At 42.4% G+C, this 22,502-nt stretch overlaps 1 protein-coding gene across 1 annotated transcript in view; it reads right to left on the bottom strand.

Annotated features, from left to right (window-relative positions):
* Positions 1-9,804: 9,804 nt before the first annotated feature.
* The window catches only part of ALB1 (ALBINA 1), a 79,557-nt gene continuing 66,859 nt past the window's right edge, over positions 9,805-22,502 (bottom strand). The window contains exons 13-15 of the mRNA XM_086506385.1: positions 10,745-10,906; positions 10,509-10,629; positions 9,805-10,346 (exon numbers count right to left, since the gene is read on the bottom strand). Coding sequence (XP_086362511.1) covers positions 10,261-10,346; positions 10,509-10,629; positions 10,745-10,906 — 369 coding nt within the window. The 3' untranslated portion in view covers positions 9,805-10,260. The remainder of the gene's footprint in view (positions 10,347-10,508; positions 10,630-10,744; positions 10,907-22,502) is intronic.

Below are 22,502 nucleotides of genomic sequence, written 5' to 3'. Positions count from 1 at the left end.
CACCACCAAGATGTCTTGCTCACATTTCTCCTCAAAAACATAAAGAAATCCACTTTTTGTCTGCAAAACACTCCAATCATTGATATCTCCATGAAATTGATAAATTTTTGGTTCTTTTCAAACTTCTCACCCTCCATTAACACTCTAAAGCACTTCACATCAGCCTTTTCTACTTCGGGTTGCACAACTTGGCATTCATGAAAAAACACTTGATCTCTAATTTGAAACATCTTTGCCTCTAATCGGTCAAACTCGGCTTCAATTTGGTTAGCAAAGTCACTTTGCATCACAACATGCAAAAAAATCCCAAAAAGACCGTCGTTGTGGATGTACGAACACTCAAGAAAACCATCATGGACTTCAATGTGAATTTCTTCCCTTTCTACTTTCACTTGAAAACCTCTAGACAACTGCTCCTCATAGAGATTAGATAACTGCACTCGACGAATATGAAAACACTGAACTGAATAGACTTCAAGTGACTGAACCTGCAAACTTTTGACTTGTGCTCCCTGAATTTCCTTCCACTTCTTTGCTTCTTGCACAAAGCATGTATAAATTATCTTTCCGCATAGAAAACAGATAAAGCCATCAAACCCATCATTGATGTCATTCATCTCATAAACACATAGAACCATTGAGAGATAATGAGATCATCCATATCTCCTTCATCCGCAAAATCACATAGAAAGATAGAAGCATCTTCAAAAAATACCACTTGATTATCATCAAGAACTTGCACGAGACTTGCATAATCATCGATCAAAACCATCTCCTCAACATCAACAAAACTATTTCCATCAAGAACTTGGTATAAATCATCAAGAAACTAAACTTCCTTAGAAAAACATGCACTTCCAATCTCCTTGATTGAACTAGTAAAAGAACCAACATCATCAAAATCGCTCACTACAACATTATCGTTCAAGACACCTTCCATAACATCAAGCCTTGAAGAAGACTCCACATTCACGATTCGAGTAAGTTGAAGATTCAAATCCTCAATTTGATTATTTATGTCCAAAACAACTTGCTTAAGAGAATCATTAACTTCACAACAATAAGAAATATGCAAATCGGCTTCAACTGGTGACCTTGAGAAAACTCCACCATGAATGATGCCTTCTCTTCTTGAAGTTGATTGATTTTGGAAATCGCTTCATTTGTTGCGACCATACTTAAATACCTCTCATTCTCTAACTCTAATGAGAGATTTTTTATCATCTTTGCTTGAGAAACAACAAGACTTTGAAATTCAGCAAATTCAGGTACATATCTTCTCTTTTGTTCAGGGACCTTCGATATCAAAACTTGCAATTCAGGGACCTGAAATTCAAGATCTTTGTCTTCCCAAATTGAGTAACTCATGTCCACTCTTGGAAATTGGTTTTTAGTCTTCAAGACTCTAAAAAACACTTCTTCATCAACACAAACACCTTCCTCAGTGTCACTTGCAAGATACCCTCATCAAGAGACATCAAAAACAGATTCATCACATCATCAACTCACCTTATGTCTTCGTCTATCTTCATATCTTCCACTTCATTACACTGTAATATGATCTTTCCCTGAATATCAACCTCAAAGGTGACCGGTGGAAAGGGATAGAGGTTCATGACAAACTCCGAGTCCCTCAATGGACCTGCCTGAGATTGGGTAGCACAACGGGCGAGCTGGTGCATAAAGTGCGATAGAGTAACCGAGGCATTGGAGTGGGGAGAGATAACCAGATACTTCCTAATCCCTTATTGGAGAGAGATTTCCAGGGAGGTGAATAAACAAAGGACTCCATCGACTGTCCCACTTTTGGGACATCAATAGTATGAACTAGAAAGAGACAACATACCAATTCGCTGCCTAGTTTCACTTAATTGGCACTGAGAGATTGTTGATCAACATAGCTATGGAAAGGCTGTCGATGCCCCTCTGTGAACCCTATGTTGAGTGGAAAGCTTGGCGATGGCCCCATAGTAGCCATTTCCTCAAACCATATACCAAGGGCATATACCATGCTCTTATGCACAAGGAAGATTGATTCGCCCCCCTCAACAACCGTTCGGGTATACGATGTCCGGAGGATCGATGGGTTTCCACAAAGAACATCTAGGATCCACGATGGCCTCTGCCAGTGAAGATCTTTTTGTGGAAGGTGCTATGGGGGGCCTTGCCGACAGGCGACAAGATCCTAGCTTGTGGTATCGGCTTCAATAGGTGCTTGAGTTACAAAATAGCTAGTGAGGACCTAGCCCACCTATTTAAGGAGAGCTCGTGGATTAGAGGCCTAGCAGGTAAGATATGCAAGTGGATCCAAAGGACTTAGAAGATAGGGTTCTAGGAGGGAAAGGGAGGAAAATCCAAGCACTTCTTATATGTACTCAAGTTGTTAGATTCTTCTTCTTCCACCAAATTTAAAAGGCCAAGAACTTCTGAGTGTTTGATAAGGATCTCTCTATCGCCAACTTCTTAGAGATTATCCAAGAAAGCAGGGAAACTATTGTTGTGATTGGAAAAGAAAGAATTTAGACGAGTGGAATAGGCTAGCTCTTGCCATCAAGACCATGTGCCGCCATTAGAGCATGTTTTGCCTCGATCTAAGGCTATTGTATATGATATGATGGATGCAGGTTGTGGCTCCTTGTGAAATCTTGATCATCGGTCTCTTGTGGAAATTTTTTAACCATGACTCGATTTGAGCATGGTGTTGATGTAATGGTTTATTCTTATTAATGTAACCTCTTCTTCTTGTTAAAACCTATTGTGAGATTTGAAACAAAAAAGAAAAGCAAGAATGGTCGGTATAAGAGGATGAGAATGGTATATGAGGTACCGTCTAGATTGCACAAAAGAAAGGAGAACATCGGGGGTGAGCTTCGCTGTTGCATGAGCCTATTTGTGCAATAGATGGAGGAGAAGCTTTCGGACCCACCGCTACCTCCCCCCTCGGAAACAAGTCTCTTCTACCCACTTTGTAGCGTGAAAAATGGGAAGCCTTCTTCAAATGCAGCGAAGACCAATCAGTTGGCAGAACGCTCAAACCTTATTTGCTGAAACGAATATGTCATGGTTCTACTCCACACTTGTGTGAATGGAGTTGGGGTGGAGAGGGCATGAGACTCCGCTACACATCAAGGCAGTCTAAATACAACCTAAGATGACGAGAAACAGAAATAGAGTATGTGGCCGAGTACTCAAGTCTCAATGTCCCTTCTTGTATTATTTCATAACTAGGACAAGAAATGTCAACTCTTTCTCTCATGGCCTACACATAAACACCTTGATGCTTAGTATAAAGAATAAAGAAGAAAAACTTTTTTCATCATTATCGTGCCATGTGGCACTAATTGACACGCTTTATCCACCAATCCAATTTCTTCCCTCCTCATGTAAATGTACAAGTATACATATTTTTATATTCCCTTTCACTTAGCATTTTAAAAATTGCTCTAAATTGATTGGTAATAGAGGGTTAGCTGAGGTTAGCCTATTTAGAGAAATTTGATTTAATAGATAATGCTCAATGAAGGCAAATTATGGAAAGGTCTGCAAAAAGATCTAGATCAAACGCTTTAATAAAAAAATGACCTTACTATGAAGTTATATCCACAAGGGGATATAAGTCAAAAGGGGACTTTTTAGGGTGGAACATTATGGCAATCTTCGAGAAATTCTATTTGTAATTTGTAAAAACCTTTATATTCTTTAAAGAGCAACAACAAGAGTAAGAAATAATGATTCTAATGAAGTAGGTGCTCAAGGTTGGCTATGCAAGGTGAGGAAGGAAGCAATGAAGTAAGAACTCACGGTCCACTACATGGGTGAGAAAGGAATGAAAGAAGTAGGTACTCAGAGTTGGCTACGTAGGGTGAGAACGAAAAGTGGTGCAAGGTGGGTCTACGCAGGGTGAGGCACAATTTGATGAATCATCTTAATCATCAACAGCCAATCTATATCTCATTGAAAACAAGGCAACATACTATTTTAAAATCCAACAAAGCATAAGGTTTTAAATGACAATGCATAAGATTTTCTCAATCAATGATATCTTTCTATCAAAACAAATAAATAATGATATTGAGGATTGTGGAAAGAAGAGCATCAATCCTTTTCATGAGTTCCATATTCATTTCCCACTCTCTTGTATCCAATCAAAATTTTCTCTATTTGAAATTATAGCAAAAATGGTTTTGGCAAAGCTGCAAAAAAGTGAAGCAATGCTAAAGCTTTTCCCTGTGGGCAGACCGAAAAAGGCAAGTAATTTTTGAAACAAGAAAGAAAAAAAAAGGTCAATACACAAGAAAACATTATTATTTAAAGCTCAATTAACCTTGGCAAAAACCTATACTACAACCTTCTTCTAGAAGGCCAAAAGCACCTTTAGGACATAAGGGGTGCATATTACCAAATTGTTACAGTATGATCACTAGTATGTGCTAACAATTTTGGATCGGTTTTTAAAAGCCGAATCTCGAGAGATGCAGGCATGGTGAAGAAGTGTGAAAGTGGAAGAGCCGCCAGATGGCGAGCGTGGTAGGGAAGGAAGGGTAGATTGTGAAATCCAACATGAGGTGAACGGATGGAGCATAGGTGGCAGGTCAGCCACGCAGGCAGGTGGAGGACTTGAGGGAAGGGGCGAGGAAATGATGTTTTTTGTGTTATGTAATTCATTGCAATGATTGCAGCGACTTGCACTTGTGCAAGTGGCTCAGCGTGCTAACTCTGTTAGAAAGGGGAATGTGATGAGTTCGATCATCCGATTATGACCCTCTGTTGGTGCATAATTGTAAGATTGGAGCTTGATACAAATGGAATCTTCAAGAGATTCTAGGTATTAGTAATGGTATAGAGCAAGTAGTGCTAGAAAAGGCTAACACCTTTTTTATTGTAATGTGATTTTTTGTTTTCTTTGAGAGGACAAAGGCTAATCATGCAGAGAAGTCCATTTGAGGGCTTTAAACTTGAAATGAAAAGGAAACACTTTGACTGGACTAAGTATGATCCATAAAACCTGTGAATTTTGGAAATTCATAACAAACAACATTATATATGAAAGTGCACCTAACTAGCGGTTGTAGAAACTGATTTCCCAAATCATAAACAATTTCTTGTTATGATTTCTTAAGTTTTGGTATGCTAAAACATGCCTTAGAGGACAAGAGAGAAAGATATTGTAAAGGGTTTGGGGTTGGCCTGTATGACACCTCCATACTGTCACAATAGCAGAGGATGAAGATGGTTAACTCCCTTAAATGTTATGGGGGGCTGTCTTCTCACTCCTTGAACACACACAAGCTTTCCTAAACTCGACTAGCATCCCTTCAGAGTCCACACTACCATGGCCCAAGCTATGATTAGTTGTATTAAAAGAATGAAATATCTACTATATTTGAGACACGAACAAAAGAAAAAGGAAGAAACAATGATGCACGTTTGATCAAAAGAGCCATGACCCTCGCATCATCTCAACAACCCTTACATATGCAAGATGGAGCGCCGTAAATGCTCTTCGACATGTGCATAAACTCATTAAGGATCATTCAATAATGACTTATCAAAAATATTGAGGGTAAAAACATGGGGGGAAACTCTCCTATTTACATGTATAAAGATGTTATTTTAGTACCATACCCGAGTTGTCGACATGTGCCTACAAGAGAGAACCACTTCATGCAGCCTTCATCACCAATCATCATGAAGAGGGTTGCAAGTGCAAAGATCCACACGCTCTCTTGAGAAGAGACGCATCCTCAATTCAAGTTGCAGGACCCTTGTGCGCGCACGCTCAAGGGTCCTGCACACACGCGTGTGCGCACGCGTGTGCACACACACACACAGACGTGTCTGTACCACAACAAAGGCTACCTTCTATACAGATGGAAAATTCCACCTCATTCACGACCAAAAGCTTATAAAATTTAAACTAATTATTCACTTTTTCAAGGCTCTATACTTCTATGAACAAAATAAACAAAAACAGACTATTTGCATAATTGTCAAGTATGTATCGAAACAACAAGTACACAACGCTTTTATACATTTTGTACAAGCAGGATCTATCTATACAATTCAAGTGCAAAAGTATAAAAAAACATAAATAAAATCCTTTGGGGTGGCCCGCACCATCTTGCTTCTTATCTACAAACGTTTTTGTGCATTTGCTAGTTAATGAATAGGTCCTTTCGTTAACGAGAACACGTAATGTACATTTGTTTTATTGTTTCAAAGTGTACAAAGCTTTTTGTGCATTTGTTTAATTAGTGAATTTCCCTCTATATTAAAGGGTCATATGTACACTTAAATTTCTGGACGGTCGCATTTGGGGTGCAAGTGTGGACCATTGGATAGTGCTTGTTGATTAGTGCCACATGGCAACAAACTTTCTTTTTAACTATTTCTCGTAGGCCTTTGTAAGAGGGCGTTGACATTTGTGTACCTCTCTATAAAGAGGGACATTGAGTATTGGGTCACACAAAATCTTTCTCATCCTCTTTCACCTTTTTTTTTGGCTTGCTAAAGGCCTTGATACCCAAAGGGTGAAAATCGTTCAATTTTCATTAAGAGCCAAGTGTTTGTATGGTGTCTTAAAAGTCTTGTGAATGAATAGAAAGAGATCATAATGTTCTTCCAAGGTCCAAAGGTGCATTCACTTTTTGGCATGTTTGAGATTAACAGATGAATAAATAAAATATTGATAGGAGTTTGATCCCATGATATGAGATGTTGATAAAGGGTCCTTTCATTTAAGGACTTCAAAAAATTTCATTTCATTAAACTGCTTTATGATTTTCTATGCTTATTAAATCTAATTTTTCTTATTAAAAAACATTAAAATATTTTTTGTTTTGATTTTTAATTTTTTATTTCTTTTTTATTTTGTTTTGTTTCAAAATGTTGATGTGCAGTGTACACTTTTTTTCTTATTGTTGAAGTGAAACCTTTCGTAATGTAGAAACCTTTAATGATTATGTATGTATAATAGATGATACAACATTTTAAAACATAACAAAAATTATATGTGATTTTTAGCACTTAATCGAATTTACTCTATGGTTCAACCCCCAAGACATGTGGGTGTGGGTGAGTTGGCTTCTCTCTTTAGATATGGAAGTGTCGAACATACCGAAGGTGTGTGTGTGTGTGTGTGTGTGTGTGTGTGTGTGTGTGTGTGTGAGAGAGAGAGAGAGAGAGAGAGAGAGAGAGAGAGAGAGAAGAAGAAGAAGAAAAAGAGAATTTAAACGTCATAGGATACTATCCCAAGAGACCTTAAAGATCTATCCAACAAGGAGAGTTGAACTCAAGGCCTGTTATTCAAGAGGAAAATGTCATAACCAATCTAGGGTAAAGGGGCCAAGTTAAGGCCGCCTAAGAAGAAGAATAAATTCTGGAGTGCGTGCTTCACAGATTTTCAATATGAGAAGCTCAATCAAAAAAGTGTTGCAAGGCATGCACAGAGTAAAAGCAACGCTTCAATCCGAGATGTGCACAAAAGGCACCAGAGCAGTTAATCTTTCTTGTGTAACAAAAATCGCCATGTGAAGGGAGCCACCCTTGGGTGAGAAGAGAGCCATTGTCGCCAACAAAGTTTGAGCCAAGATCTAATTGTCACATGAGCTATCCACTCCACCACTGGGCTCTTGTTGTCCCAATAATGGTTTAACTCTGCTTTAAACTTGGGGAGCCACGGGTCCCATTGCACAGACCCGGATTTTAATTGGCCCCTTTACCCTACCACACTTGGGTGATAGAAAGGTTATACCATTTTCCTCTTCTTATTTGCGCGTGCGCATGCGCGTGCGTGCGCGCACACACACACACACACACACACACACACACACATCCGAGAAGAGAATTCTAACGTCGTAGGAAACTATCCCAAGAGACCTTAAAGATCTATCCAACGAGGAGAGTTGAACTCAAGACCAGTTATTCAAGAGGGAAATGGCATAACCTATCACAGAGAGAGAGAGAGAGAGAGAGAGAGGCATAATTACAAACACACAAGGGCTCAACTAGCATTTAAGGTTGCATATTAGATCCAAACAACAAAACCATGCCCATCATTCCAAGAGCTAAGAGATACTCCTTAAGAATTATGACAATGATCTCCAAAGTTTTATTAGTTATAGGCCAACTGTGTGAGAAACTCACATTGACGTGTGCCTCAATGCGTACATTATACGCATAGAGAGAGAACACCAAAGAGAGGTGTGTGTTGGTGAGAGAGGTTTAGAGTGTGTGTGTGTGTGTGTGTGTGTGTGTGAGAGAGAGAGAGAGAGAGAGAGAGAGAGTTGAGGGAAGAAAAGTAAGAGAGTAAATTTTAAAATGACAAGGAAGAGAGCGCAAGACCTTTTGAGGGAAGGAAACAAAGAGAGAGAGAGAGGGAAGAGAAGAAGAGAAATTTAACATTGTAGGAAACTATCCCAAGAGACCTTGAAGATCTATCCGACGAGGAGAGTTGAACTCAAGACTTGTTATTCAAGAGGAAAATGGCATAACCAATCTACCACACTTGGCTGTGAGAGAGACAGAGAGAGAGAGAAAGGCAGAGAGAGAGAGAAAGGCGGCTAGATGGGTTTGGCCAAGATGAGAGCCACCGCTCTCACTTTTAGACCATGGGTTCCTACACATTTTTGTTCCTCGTCTTCAGTCATCCTCCACCTACTGGTGGTTGGCTTCCTGGCTTCAACATCGACCTTGTTGGACCCTATTTCAATGGTGCTTTTAAAGGAATACTAGGACATTGACCCAAGGCTTCCTTGTTCCCTCCAAGGCTTCTTTATTCGTGGTCGCTTCGCAAACTTCGATGTGGACACTCTTGGCTTCATCTATTAATGGTACTTTTTAGAGGCTACCTAGTGGTCACCTTGGGATCTCCTCGATCTCTTAAGGGACAGAAAGGAAGAGGGGGGGAAGGGGGGTTACAACTTAAATCCATCATCCCTCCTCTCCAAAGCTTAAAATACAAGTGAAAGGGTCACGATGGCTTTCTAAAACAATAAGAAAATGATAAAATTGTTAGGTTGAGATTAACTAGAATTGTATAAGGTAATGCATTGTTCAAGAATATCTTTTTATTAAGGGACTGAGTTTCCTTTTTGCAAAGAAGCAAACCGGAAATAATAGTCGATTTTTAGAATTTGCAAGATTTTTGAACTCAATTCTCACATATTACACCATTTTTCCTTCCTATTACCATGGTTTGCTCATTTAGTATATATATGTGTGTGTGTGTGTGTGTGTGTAAAATAAATATATGCATGTGTGTATGTATGTATGTATATGTTTAGAATTTACTAGAATTATGAAAGGTGAAGCTTCACTTTAGCATTCTAAAAGAATAGAATGCAAGTGAAGTCAAGCCGTGTAAAGATGTGAAATGAAAGGTGAAATAGAAAGATTCATTTAATATTTTAAAATGGAAATAACATTTAAGATAAGTCTACATCATGCCGCTGAAAACAATCTAACCCAACTCAACACTAAGGCTTCTCTTAGAAAGCCAAAAACAACCAACCATAAAGGCATTCGCCCCATCAGCCATAGTGACATGGGACGCCCATTTTTTGTCTTCTCGCCCCCATTGTCCGCCATTCCCCCTGTCCCAGCTCCATCCCAAGCCGTCACCTGTTTCGAAACCCTCTTGTGAAAACAAAATTCCCCTCTAAGTTCGTCCCAACTGTTCAAGACGCATCCCATGTTGCTATGCCGCCGGCAAAAAATGTGCTTTACAACACTCTTTAACTAAACAACAAATGAATTGCATTGACATGACCAAAATTAGGAAGATCAATTTTGGGCAATGGCGAGTTGGTAAAAATTGGTTAAAACTGGCAGTCTGGCAAAACCCAGTTCATCGAGTGTCCAGGCTGTTTTTCCCCTTGGGTACATTCAGAACATCCCCATTTCTTCTTTTGGCAATCAGAAGCTTCAATTCCACACTTTCTCAACCACGACCTGTAGGGCTACAAAAAGGCAACTCTCAATATATCTCAGAAACTTGAAGATGTGGTCCTTACAATCTCAAAATCGGGACGAAGAAACTGGAAAGAGGAAACTTGTCATACTCTTGTAAGGAATATATAATCCCATGTTACAATCCCAAGATGATGTAAGACCTTTCCATGCTATGGTGGGGAGATCTCAGCAAATGGCTGCCCATCTTGCTCAACCATGCAAAAGGCCAATATCCCATAACCATATCCCATGTACTTGTGTCAGGTGCTTCCCTGATTGCCAATTGAAATCTGGGTGCTCATTGAAGCTTCAACTGCTCTTTAGTGTCGATAACGCCTCTTTTGTTGCTGCTGAAATAACTGCGTCAGACGCATTTGGTAGGTAGTAGTATTTACCTGATGCAAGGACGGGCAACCTCAGTTAATCAGCAGAAGATTTCACTTGTGACACATGCTAACATGAACATCGCATGTGCACTACACAAAAAAAGGCCGGTATCTATTTATATTGTTGTATGCAGTGTGTTGAAATGAGCCCTCACACAAAAACAGTCATACCTTGAGCAATCCTTGCTATCTCTTTCGCAAAACCTGTAGAAACAAACTTGTTCTCTGTGTCAATGACTAGCAATGACATTCCAGCTTTATATATTTTTCCAGCCACATCTAAAATTTCATCCTGCCCATAAGCATTGCGCAACACGTTCGTTTATGTTTTACCAAAGACAAGTGTGTGTGTATATATATAGAGCCACAATAGCTCGACACTTAGCAGCTGTGACTACAGACATTACCTTTAACTCTGCCTGCGTGGGTCTTGGTGCATCAGGAGCGATTGCCTGTGGTTCTGCATTTGATCTTTTTATGGAGACATTTGCCCTTCCATCTGTTATAGCCACAATCATTATTCTACCCACATCACCGCTCTTCTCAGCATTCAACCCAACTCTGACAGCCTGTATGAATGGATAGAATCTTTCTCCTCTCTCTCTCTCTCTCTCTCTCTCTCTCTCTCTCTCTCTCTCAAATCACCCTGAGGAAGTACAAAAGAGGAGTGACAATCTGTAGGCTCTATAAACATCAAGGTCATTTGTATGATGAATGTAAAATGAACCACTGGGGGGTTCCAGAATGCCATGTGATGTGACCCTGATCCCGACGGAAATGAACTGACGACCGGACCAATGTGTGAAGAAAGACGCATCTACGCTGCTCCGCTACCCTGCAAGAGCCGGTTAAAGAATCTCATTGACTGCGAAGAGTATGCAGCAGCTCTGTCCAGATGGCTGTCAAAATGTTGGACGTAGGGGAGGACTGTGAGCCTAGAATGTGGGTACATCGAGCCTTCCACATGGTCCAAAGTGTGATGCTGCATATCGTGGTGAAAACTGTCTCTAGCTGGCAGAAATCCAACCGATGACCTGCATCTGGGATCATCTGTAGAGTGCCTCATCTATATCCCAAGGGAGTAACCAAGGAGACCAGATCTATCGGCAAGCCCTGAAAAAAGGTGTGAGACCCCAGAAATTGCAAAACCCATGCAACTGCCCCTCACGTCAGGAACCCATCATGAATGCCCACTCTAATCAACAAACAACAAACTGCCATCCATATTGGTTGCACATATGGACAAACCCAGAAAGACTCAGGCTCTGAAGTACATCTCTAACAAGTTAGATCATGACACGTGATTGCCGACCAAGTATTAACAAGCAATCCTGCATGTGATATCATCTACATGAAAAAACATATCCTACAGCTGATCCGGAAGGTCCCGATGCATGACTAAAACTTTCTCTGGAAAGCGGGAAGGATGCGCATACCTCCGATTGGTGTGGACGGTGAGAAGGGTGCCGGGTCTGCAAAAGACGCCTCCTCCGAAGGGACACAGTGTACTCCAAAAAGGACAAAGGGGCTCTATCATGACTCAACGAAGGCCACTACCACTCACCAAGATCCTAGACCAACCGAACAAGTGGCATTCCCTGCCAAATCCACAGTCTCCAAAGTGATGTCTCCTCAGTAGTACAAGCAGGGTCAACACATAACCTCCTCCGAAAGAGCCTACCACTCTAACAGCCTGCCGAAGGGCATGGAAATCTTCCCCTTCTGCGTCTATTTGTTTAGAGATGCATTACAGATCAAGCGCAGAAGAGGGGATGCTCGGGTTATGCTGGGGGGATGCTTCATTGAGAAGTTGTCACAGGTTAAGAGCTATGGAGTGCTTTCTTTCCTCTTTATGTACAGTGTGGTGCTAGGAGTGATGACCTGCAAACTACACACTGCTCTCTCTCCTACCTACGTGCAGTTATGTGATGCCCCACAAGAGGGCTCTTCATTTAATTGATGTACACCTGTGTGGTTTCATGCTTTTGTGCTGAGGCAAGAGCCTCCTTGAGCAGGAACAGGAGTAGCTATCTGTTACTCCAAAGCAGGCATCGGTGAGGGTCATAACCTCACCAAACAGGTGCGTTTTCAGCGCTGTGTATGAGCTGTAAATTGACTGTTTTCTAGCCATACGGACGCGAGAACCATTGGAAACAGTGTCCCACTGGCATTGGCCAGTTCGGGACTGTTTAGGGCTGAAAACACGGCAAAAGCCAGTAAATACAGCGTGCTGAATTTACTGTTTTTGGCCAAGAACCAGAGGGTTTATGCCAGTGGAAGTGAGTTCCAGCAAGGGAATTGGTTTCGCACAAGTTTGGGGCTGTTATGCTGCAAAATTTTGGCCAAAACAGATGGTATCTAGCTGGATACAGGTAAAGGATTCCCAGGACTCTACTTCGTAATTTACCCTCTCAAAGTATAAAGACATACCGAAAGCGTCGCCAATTTTGGGGCCTACAGGTTGTCGACGTCTACTCGGGGCATTCTAGCTTCCGAGCCGTGTGTGTGCTAAAGTGTTAATTCTCGTCTCACAGGTTTCCTTTGCACGTTCTCTGTGTGTGTGTGTCTAAAGTAAAGAATTTCTAGTGAAAGCCAAAGCCTCCGTCCCACGGGCCGGTTACAAGGTTCCGTTGCCGGGACATCAATCACTTTTTCCTCAAAGAGTGAACCTTCGTTGTCTTGCGTAAAGACACAGAGTACAAGAACGCAGGATTATACTATGGCCGACAAAGGCAAGGGTATTATGGAAGAGGGTTCCTCTTCACAGGAGAGACAGGAAATTCCGCATGTTCGCCTTGCCAAAAAGTAATGAAATCAGGGCTGATTTTCTGCTGCGTTTTTTGGGTTTGCAAGTATGAACCAAGATGAGATAGGGAGAGGTCTAACGGTAGTAGATACTAGATTGACCACTAGATCTCCTGCGAGAGTGATGTGGGTCTGCCAAGTACCACGTTGCTTGCCGATTCTCTGAGGCGATTGCTTGGATTCTTTGACGCATTGATAAATCATCTTGAAATTTGAGCTTACTTGGTCGTGGGTAGTACGCTACAGTGTAGTGGAATTATGCTCGTTTGTAGAGGCAAGAGCCTCTTGCACAGGTAAGAAGTTAAGGGACAAGTTGCAAGATGCTATGTGGTGAAGTTCAAGAACTATCCACCTATGGATGGAAAGTGGATAGAAGAGCATGAATTGTCAGAGTCACCAATTGTATTGCAGCTTTACCTTGAGGTCTTTGGGTTACAGCCTACTTATGCCCCATCCCAACATGTGCAAAGGAGGGATAGTGATAGAGCTAGCACATCATCTGTACATATGAATCCAATGTAATAGATGGAAATGACAAAAGTATGAACGTCTCATTAAGTCATTTGTATCTATGTGTTACGACCTTTCTTGCGGATACATGCGATGATAAAAGAGTGCTAACAACACAAGATCATCAGTGGCATGTGTTTATGGTATGCAATGGAGGACATTTGCGATTTCAAGAGGGGGTATGTCACAAGGACGTGGCAACTCCTAACCTTAGTTGTTGGTTTCTTTCCAATGATTTTTTTTTAATTTTTGAGACCCTCTTTTTAAAGTTGCAAATGGTCGGACATTGTATGGCCAATGTGAACGGTAGTTTCACCCGTAGACGGGAAGTTGGTCGGCACTGGAACTCGTAAAGTAAAAGGATGTCTAGGCTCAGTTCAAGATCATGTAGGTCCCTCCGTCGCACTTAGCAAGTTGTTGGATACTAGGAAGTGAACTCAATAAAGGTACAATGTCAAGGTAGGGACACCAAAGGAAAGTACCCGACAACTGGGCTACATTGCATTTTTGGATGCGGTCCGAGTGGGCATTGATGGTCAGATGAACAATGGGAGTCTAACGGAAGCATCTCTTAAAATTTAGGGAACTGCTATTTCGGGCCATGAAATCTGTTTCCGTCACTAGCTTCAGAATGACAAGGGGAACATTTTATTACTCTGCTGCAAAGTCAACTGATGCACCAATTGAGAGATTTTTAAGCAGGAAGCCCAATGCGGGGAAATTGCATGCATGAGTGCCAAGTGGCACTTTTTGGACAATTTACCAAGTTTGGGAGAACAGAATTCGTAAATGACTTTTTGGAACAGTTTTGGAGGCTGATAACTGTGATTTTCAACCATTTCTCTCCATTTTTGAGCTTCTCATGCCTTTACCTAGGACCAAGGAGCTCATTTTCAGCATTGGAAGGCATCAGATACGTGTTTATAAGGCTGTTTTTCTACGTTTTCAGCGATACGCAGGTTTCGCCAGCCATGGAAATCTTCCTCTTTTGCATCTATTTGTTCACAGATGCATTACAGGTCAAGTACAGAATAGGGGGTGCTCCATTTATGCTGGGGGGATGCTTCATTGAGAACCTGTCACAAGTTATGAGCTATGGAGTGCTTTCTTTCCTCTCTATGTACAGTGTGGTGCTAGGAGTGATGACCTGCACACTACACACTGCTCTCTCCCCCCTACGTGCAGTTATGTGATGCCCCACACGAGGGCTCTTCATTTGACTGATGTACAACTGTGTGGTTTCATGCTTTTGTGCTGAGGCAAGAGCCTCCTTGAGCAGAAACAGAAACTGCTACTCCAAAGCAAGCACCGGTGAGGGTCATAACCTCACCAAACAGGTGCATTTTCAGCGCTGTGTATGCGCTGTAGATTGACTATTTTTCAGCCATACGGACGCCAGAACCATTGGAAACAGTGCCCCACTTGCAGAGGCCAGTTCGGGACTGTTTAGGGCTGAAAACAGGGCAAAAACCAGTAAATACAGCGTGCTAAATTTACCGTTTTTGGCCAAGAATCAAAGGGTTTATGCCAGTGGAAGTGAGTTCCAGCAAGGAAATTGGTTTCGCACAAGGTTTGGGACTGTTATGCTGCAAAAATTTGGCCAAAACAGGTGGTATCTACCTGGATACAGGTAAAGGATTCCCAGGACTCTACTTTGTAATTTACCCTCTCAAAGTATAAAGAAATACAGAAAGGGGCGCCAATTTTAAGACCTACAGGTTGTTGGCGTCTACTGAGGGCATTCTAGCTTCCGAGCTGTGTGTGTGTGCTTAAGTGTTAATTCCCGTCTCACAGGTTTCCTTTGCACGTTCCCTCTGTGTGAGTCTAAAGTAAAGAATTTCGGGTGAAAGCCAAAGCCTGCCGCCCCACGGGCCGGATTCAAGGTTTCATTGCCGGGACATCAATCACTTTTTCCTCAAAGAGTGAGCCTTGGTTGTTTTGGGTAAAGACACAGAGTACAAGAACGGGGGATACTACTATGGCCGACAAAGATAAGGGCATTATGGAAGAGGTTTCCTCTTCACAGGACAGACAGGAAATTCCGCATGTTCGCCCTGCCAAAAAGTAGTCAAATTAGGGCTGATTTTCTGCTGCCTTTTTAGGGTTTGCAAGTGTGAACCAAGATGAGATAGGGAGAGGTCTCATGGTGGTAGATACTAGATTGGCCACTAGATCTCCTGCGGGAGTGATGTGGGTTTGCCAAGTGCCACGCTGCTCGCCGATTCTCTGAGGCGATTGCTTTGATTTTTGATGCATTGGTAAATCATCTTGAAATTTGAGCTTACTTGGTCGAGGGTAGTACGCTACAGTGTTGTGGAATTATGCTCGTTTGTAGAGGCAAGAGCCTCTTGCACAGGTAAAAAGTTAAGGGAGAGGTTGCAAGATGCTATGTGGTGAAGTTCAAGAACTATCCACCTATGGATGGAAAGTGGATAGAAGAGCATGAATTGTTAGTCACCAATTGTATTGCAGCTTTACCTTGAGATCTTTGGGTTACAGCCTACTTATGCCCCAACCCAACGTGTGCAAAGGAGGGATAGTGATAGAGCTACCACATCATATGCACATATGAATTCAATGTAGTAGATGGAAATGACAAAAGTATGAAGGTCTCATTAAGTCATTTGTATCTATGTGTTACGACCTTTCTTGCGGATACATGCGATGATAAAAGAATGCTAACCACACAAGATCATCAGTGGCATGTATTTATGGTATGCAATCGAGGACATTTGCGATTTCAAGAGGGGGGTATGTCACGAGGACGTGGCAACCCCTAACCTTAGTTGTTGGTTTCTTTCCAATGATTTTTGTTTAATTTTTGAGACCCTCTTTTTGAAGTTGCAAATGGTCAGACATTGTATGGCCAATGTGAACGGTAGTTTCACCCGTAGACGGGAAGTTGATCGTCACTAGAACTCGTAAAGTAAAAGGGTGTCTAGGCTCACTTTAAGATCATGTAGGTCCCCCCGTTGCACTTAGCAAGTTGGTGGATACTAGGAAGAGAACTCAATAAAGGTACAATGTCAAGGTGGGGACACCAAAGGAAAGTACCCGACAGCTAGGCTACATTGCATTTTTGGATGTGGTCTAAGTTGGCATTGATGGTCATATAACCAATGGGAGCCTAACGAAAGCATCTCCTAAAATTTAGGGAACTGCTATTTTGGGCCATGAAATCTGTTTGCGTCATTAGCTTCAGAATGACAAGGGGAACGTTTTATTACTCTGCTGCAAAGTCAACTGATGCACCAGTTGAGAGATTTTTAAGGAGGAGGCCCAACGCGGGGAAATTGCATGCATGAGTGTCAAGTGGCACTTTTTGGCCAATTAAACAAGTTTGGGAGAACAGAACTCATAACTGACTTTTTTAAACAGTTTTGGAGGCTGATAACTGTGATTTTCAGCCATTTCTCTCCATTTTTCAGCTTCTCATGACTTTACCTTGGACCAAAGAGCTCGTTTTCAGCATTGAAAGGCATCAGATGCGTGTTTACAAAGCTGTTTTTCTGCATTTTAAGCGATACACAGGTTTTGGCAGCCATGGAAATCTTCCCCTTTTGCATCTATTTGTTCATATATGCATTACAGGTCAAGCACAGAAGAGGGGGTGCTCGATTTATGCTGGGGGGATGCTTTATTGAGAACATGTCACAGGTTAAGAGCTATGGAGTACTTTCTTTCCTCTTTATGTACAGTGTGGTGCTAGGAGTGATGACCTGCACACTACACACCACACTACACACTGCTCTCTCTCCCCCGTACGTGCAGTTATGTGATGCCCCACAAGAGGGCTCTTCATTTGACTGATGTATAGCTGTGTGGTTTCATGCTTTTGTGCTGAGGCAAGAGCCTCCTGGAGCAGGAACAGGAGTAGCTAACTGATACTCCAAAGCAGGCACCGGTGAGGGTCATAACCTCACCAAACAGGTGCGTTTTCAGCACAGTGTATGTACTGCAAATTGACTGTTTTTCAGCCATACGGACGCCAGAACCATTGGAAACAGTGCCCCACTGGCAGAGGCTAATTCGGGACTGTTTAGGGCTGAAAACAGGGCCAAAACCAGTAAATACAGCGAAACAGTGCCCCAATGGCAGAGGCTAGTTCGGGACTGTTTAGGGCTAAAAACAGGGCAAAAACCAGTAAGCACAGCGTGCTGAATTTACTGGTTTTGGACAGGAATGAGAGGGTTTATGCCAATGGAAGTGAGATCCAGCACGGAAATTGGTTTCGCACATGTTTTGGGGTTGTTATGCTGCCGAAATTTGGCCAAAACAGGTGGTATCTACCTGGATACAGGTAAAGGATTCCCAGGACTCTACTTTGTAATTTACCCTCTCAAAGTATAAAGAAATACCGAAAGGGGCGCCAATTTTGGGACCTACAGATTGTCGGCGTCTGCTCGGGTAATTCTAGCTTCCGAGCCGTGTGTGTGCTTAAGTGTTAATTCCCGTCACAGGTTTCCTTTGCACGTTCTCTGTGTGTGTGTCTAAAGTAAAGAATTTCGGGTGAAAGCCAAAGCCTACCGCCCCACAGGCCAGTTTCAGCAACAATTGAGTCTCCAAAGTTTTAAAACAAGGAGAGGTTTGTAACAAAGCACGGTGCAAAAACTGTTTCCAAGGTTCTACCCACATACTATGAGCTTTGCAAGCAATGCCCTGTCAGTAAAAGGAACCTTGAGCACTCACTGATCACTCATCCTGAGCATACACCATCATTCACTTCCACTGCACAATACATAAGTCTTTAATCTCAAATGCAAAGAATCTGGGGTATGATCGGAAAGCACTTTGCCATGCCAAATCATAATTAGTTACTGTCCATCATGAGATGTTGCCCAAGGGCCCACATAAATTCTGAGGAATTTCAAACTCCGAGCAAAACTTTTCGAGCAATCATAAAACTGAGCAGAGCCAAACATGATTGATATAATGGCAATTTAGAAAAGGAATTTTCATAGAAAAAAACATACAAAAGTTTAGCAATTACCTTTGTCCCCCCTTATCTCTCTACCCAACCAACATCCTAGTCCTTTTTTCGAAAGGTGGTAGGTCAAGCACCTATTACGAGAGGAAAGCAAAGGGTGTCCAAGCAAGCATCATGGGTGCCAAGTTGGCCATAGCTAGAGATTCAAATCTGAAGCACCTACCCTCAATCAAGCTTTACGTAGGATGTATACCTATATCAGCTCTTTTGATACTTTGGTAGGACAAGCAAGGAGCTCCATTTTGAAGCCTTATTGTATTCTGGTCAATCTTGGGACGTCATTTGAAGCTTTTTGATATGCACTCTGCCCTGGACATCTTTGTAGAAGAGCTTCCTTTCCTTGTGTCTCAGAAGCTTGACATTAATAGTGGCATCCAATTGTGTTGGGGTGGTGCTACAAGCCAGCAATAAAATTCAAGGCAGTTGAATTGTCGTGCAATGCGGAATGGTTGTTGCCATTCAGAGTGTTGGCAGAGTTGTGTATGGTTGCCTCCGAAAGCTGTGCTTGCTACCAATTGAGTCCTTATGTAGCTGTCAATTTGAGTATAGACAGATGAATCGCTCTTTCTGTCTTTTAATGTAATGGCGAAGCTATCTTTTCATGTGTTGGCTGAGTTGCACAGAGCCTTTGGAAACCACCCTAGGAAAGACCCTTGTAAATAGTTTGAGTAGTAGGTTGTTGAGTTGCACAAAGTCATTGGAAACCCACTACGATAGAGACCCTTTGATGATAGTTTGAAAGGGGTGTGGGTGTTTCTTTGCCTTCTCCGGGGTGGCCCCATAGCGTAGGGCCAACAAACTAGATCCAATCAGAGGACAAAAACATTGCAGATGGGCATGGAAGGCATCGTGTGGGATGATGGTGGAACATTAACAATGTGCAATGAGGAAGAGTGTTGACAACGTGTATGCATGCGCATGCCAAGTTGGTCAAGCACGTAAAGAAATTCCAATCATCTTTGATATAGTTCACATGGCGTGCTGGTTGCCAACATATTGGCCACTTGTTCTAAACTTCTCAAGTTCTCCTAGGGAATTTCTAAAACTGTATTGTGCACCATTTGCAAACTAGCTGCAAGCTCGCTCCACTTACGGGGAGTGGAGCATCACAACAACCACATGGGAAGACAACAATAGGCAACGATAATGCTGGAAGAAAGCTTAGATTCTTACGTTCTAAGTCCCCTATGTATCATATGTAGATTCAAAATTAGCGTGTAAGGACCGAAAAAATTGCATGCCAAAACATCTCTTGAAAAAGTTTTATAGCCCCTTTGTTTTTAAAATTTTAAAAAGGGACCTTCTAAAACAGTCCACCTGGTGCGTACTGGTTTAGGATTATTTTTTTTTGAGCGCTCTCTCTCTCTCTCTCTCTCTCTCTCTCTCTCTCTCTCTCCCCTGCAGTTGATCCAAGCTCCCACTCTTTCTCTCTCTCGTGTTTGCATATGAGCTGAGAAAATGGTTATGCCATTTTTTACCTCCCTCTTGAATTACAAATCTCGAGTAAAATTCTCCTCACCGGAATGATCTTGCTGGGCCCTTGTGATAGTTTCCTACAACGTTAAAATTTTCTCCTTCTTCTTCTCTTCTCTCTCTCTCTCTCTCTCTCTCTCTCTCTCTCTCTCTCTCTCTCTCTCGTCTTCAGGTGACCTGATAAATAGGTTATGCCATTTCCCTCTTCACTAACAGGTCTTAAGTTCAATTATCCTTGTTGGATAGATCTTTAAGGTCTCTTGGGATAATTCTTTAGGGTCTCTTAGGATAGTTTTTTATGACATTAAAATTCTCTTCTTCTTTTTCTTCTTCTTCATACTTCTCTCTCTCTCTCTCTCTCTCTCTCTCTCTCTCTCTCTCTCTCTCTCTCTCTCTCTCTCTCTCTCTCTCTCTCCTCGAACTGTCCGTGCCGGCGCGGACTATTTGAGGAGTTTTTTTTTTTTTTTAAGTTTTGGAGGTCACTACAATGTACCATGCTGGCTCTATGTGTGTGTGAGCCAAGCTTCCTCTCTCTCTCTCTCACATCTGTAGGTGAGGTGATAAGTTGGTTGTGCCATTTCTCTCTTAACTAACAGGTCTTGGGTTCAATTCTCCTCATCGGTTAAGGTCTCTTGAGATAGTTTCTTATGATCTTAAATTCTCTTCTTCTCCTCCTCCTCCTCCTCTCTCTCTCTCTCTCTCTCTCTCTCTCTCTCTCTCTCTCTCTCTCTCTCTCTCTCTCTCTCTCTTTTTTTGGAAAAAGTCAAGGCTGTATATTACTGAGTAGCTGTAGGAATGAAAAAATTGCTTACCATACACTGGCAACCATTTGTTTTCAAAAATGAAAAAAAACCCCCTCAAACAGTTTGTGCCGGCGCGGACTATTTGAGGAGTTTTTTTTTTTATAAAGTTTTTGGAGGTCACTACAATGTACCATGCTTACTCTATGTGTGTGTGAGCCAAGCTTCCTCTCTTTCTCTCTCTCACATCTGTAGGTGAGGTGATAAGTTGGTGTGCCATTTCTCTCTTAACTAACACGTCTTGAGTTCAATTCTCCTCATTGGTTAAGGTCTCTTGAGATAGTTTCTTATGACCTTAAATGCTCTTCTTCTTCTCCCCCCCCCCCCCCCCCCCCCCCCCCCTCTCTCTCTCTCTCTCTCTCTCTCTCTCTCTCTCTCTCTCTCTCTCTCTCTCTCTCTCTCTCTCTCACACCTGCACGTCTGCAAGTGTAAAATATTAAAGAAAAATCGTCATGAAACAGTTCGTCGGTGCGAACTGTTTCAAGACTTTTTTTAACAAAAATTTGGAGGTCTATTGCATTTGTCTTTCGTCTGCAGGTGACTCGTAAGCCAAGAAAGCTCTCTCTCTCTCTCTCTCTCTCTCTCTCTCTCTCTCTCTCTCTCTCTCTCTCTCTCTCTCTCTCTGTGTGTGTGTGTGTGTGTGTGTGTGTGTGTGTGTGTCGTCTGCAGGTGTTTCAAAAAAATAATAAAAACGTCCTGAAAACAGCACGCGCCGGCATGGACTGCTTCAATACGCTTTTTTTTTTTTTTGGAGATTGATCGGATGTAGCTTTCCTGAGTCTGTCTACTACTTAGTGCTTTCGTTCTTTGGAGAAGATGTGCAACAAACCCCCCCCCCCCCCCCCCCCCCCCCCCCCAAAGCATCCCTTGCCACCGGTATTGTCATCGTCTCCTCTTGCCGCTCGTCCCAAGCTCTACATTCAATGGCGGGATGATGCATTGAAGACTCAAGAGACTAGTACATAAGCCTGTCTTCAAGACGAGATGTAAGCGTGATAAGAGCGCAGGAAAAGGTAGCGCGTGGAGAAGAGCTCTATATCTCTCTCTGTCGCGAGTCGCCACGCAATACTCCTCGTCCTGTAGGATTGGGCATGGCAAACTCATGGAAAACTGTGTTGATGAGCTGTCTCCGCTCCACTATGTCAAACGTCTGATCTTTCCTGCTGGAGCTCTTGTAGGCTGCCATTGCCATCTTCAATCTATGAATGCCATGATTTTCTCCAGCAACTCTGCTGTATCCGCCCCATTATCATCAGTGACGTGCTTTGCATACTCATTGATGGCGTCGAGCTCACAATCGGAGTGCTCGGGAGAGAACCCTACTCTAGAACTTACCTGCCGGACTCAACGTTCAAGAAAAGCACCTGTTGCCCCGCCCCCCCCCCCCCACACACACACACACACACAGAGAGAGAGAGAGAACTGAGAGTTATTTGGGAGAGATGTCGGCTCGTCTGATGCGCCCATTGGTGCCTGTACCAAGCCGGACCTCCAGCTCCCCATACGACCTGATCCCACCACCTCGGAGCCACTGACCTACAGGTTAATACTATATTATGACACTGAGTTTTGTGTACAATCGCATCTGAT

The sequence above is a fragment of the Adiantum capillus-veneris genome, chromosome 29, assembly GCF_014529385.1.
Source record: "Adiantum capillus-veneris isolate H3 chromosome 29, ASM1452938v2, whole genome shotgun sequence".
In the NCBI taxonomy this organism is placed as follows: Eukaryota; Viridiplantae; Streptophyta; class Polypodiopsida; order Polypodiales; family Pteridaceae; genus Adiantum; species Adiantum capillus-veneris.
The sequence above is the reverse complement of the archived record's forward strand: the minus strand, read 5'-3'. Positions and strand labels throughout refer to the sequence as shown.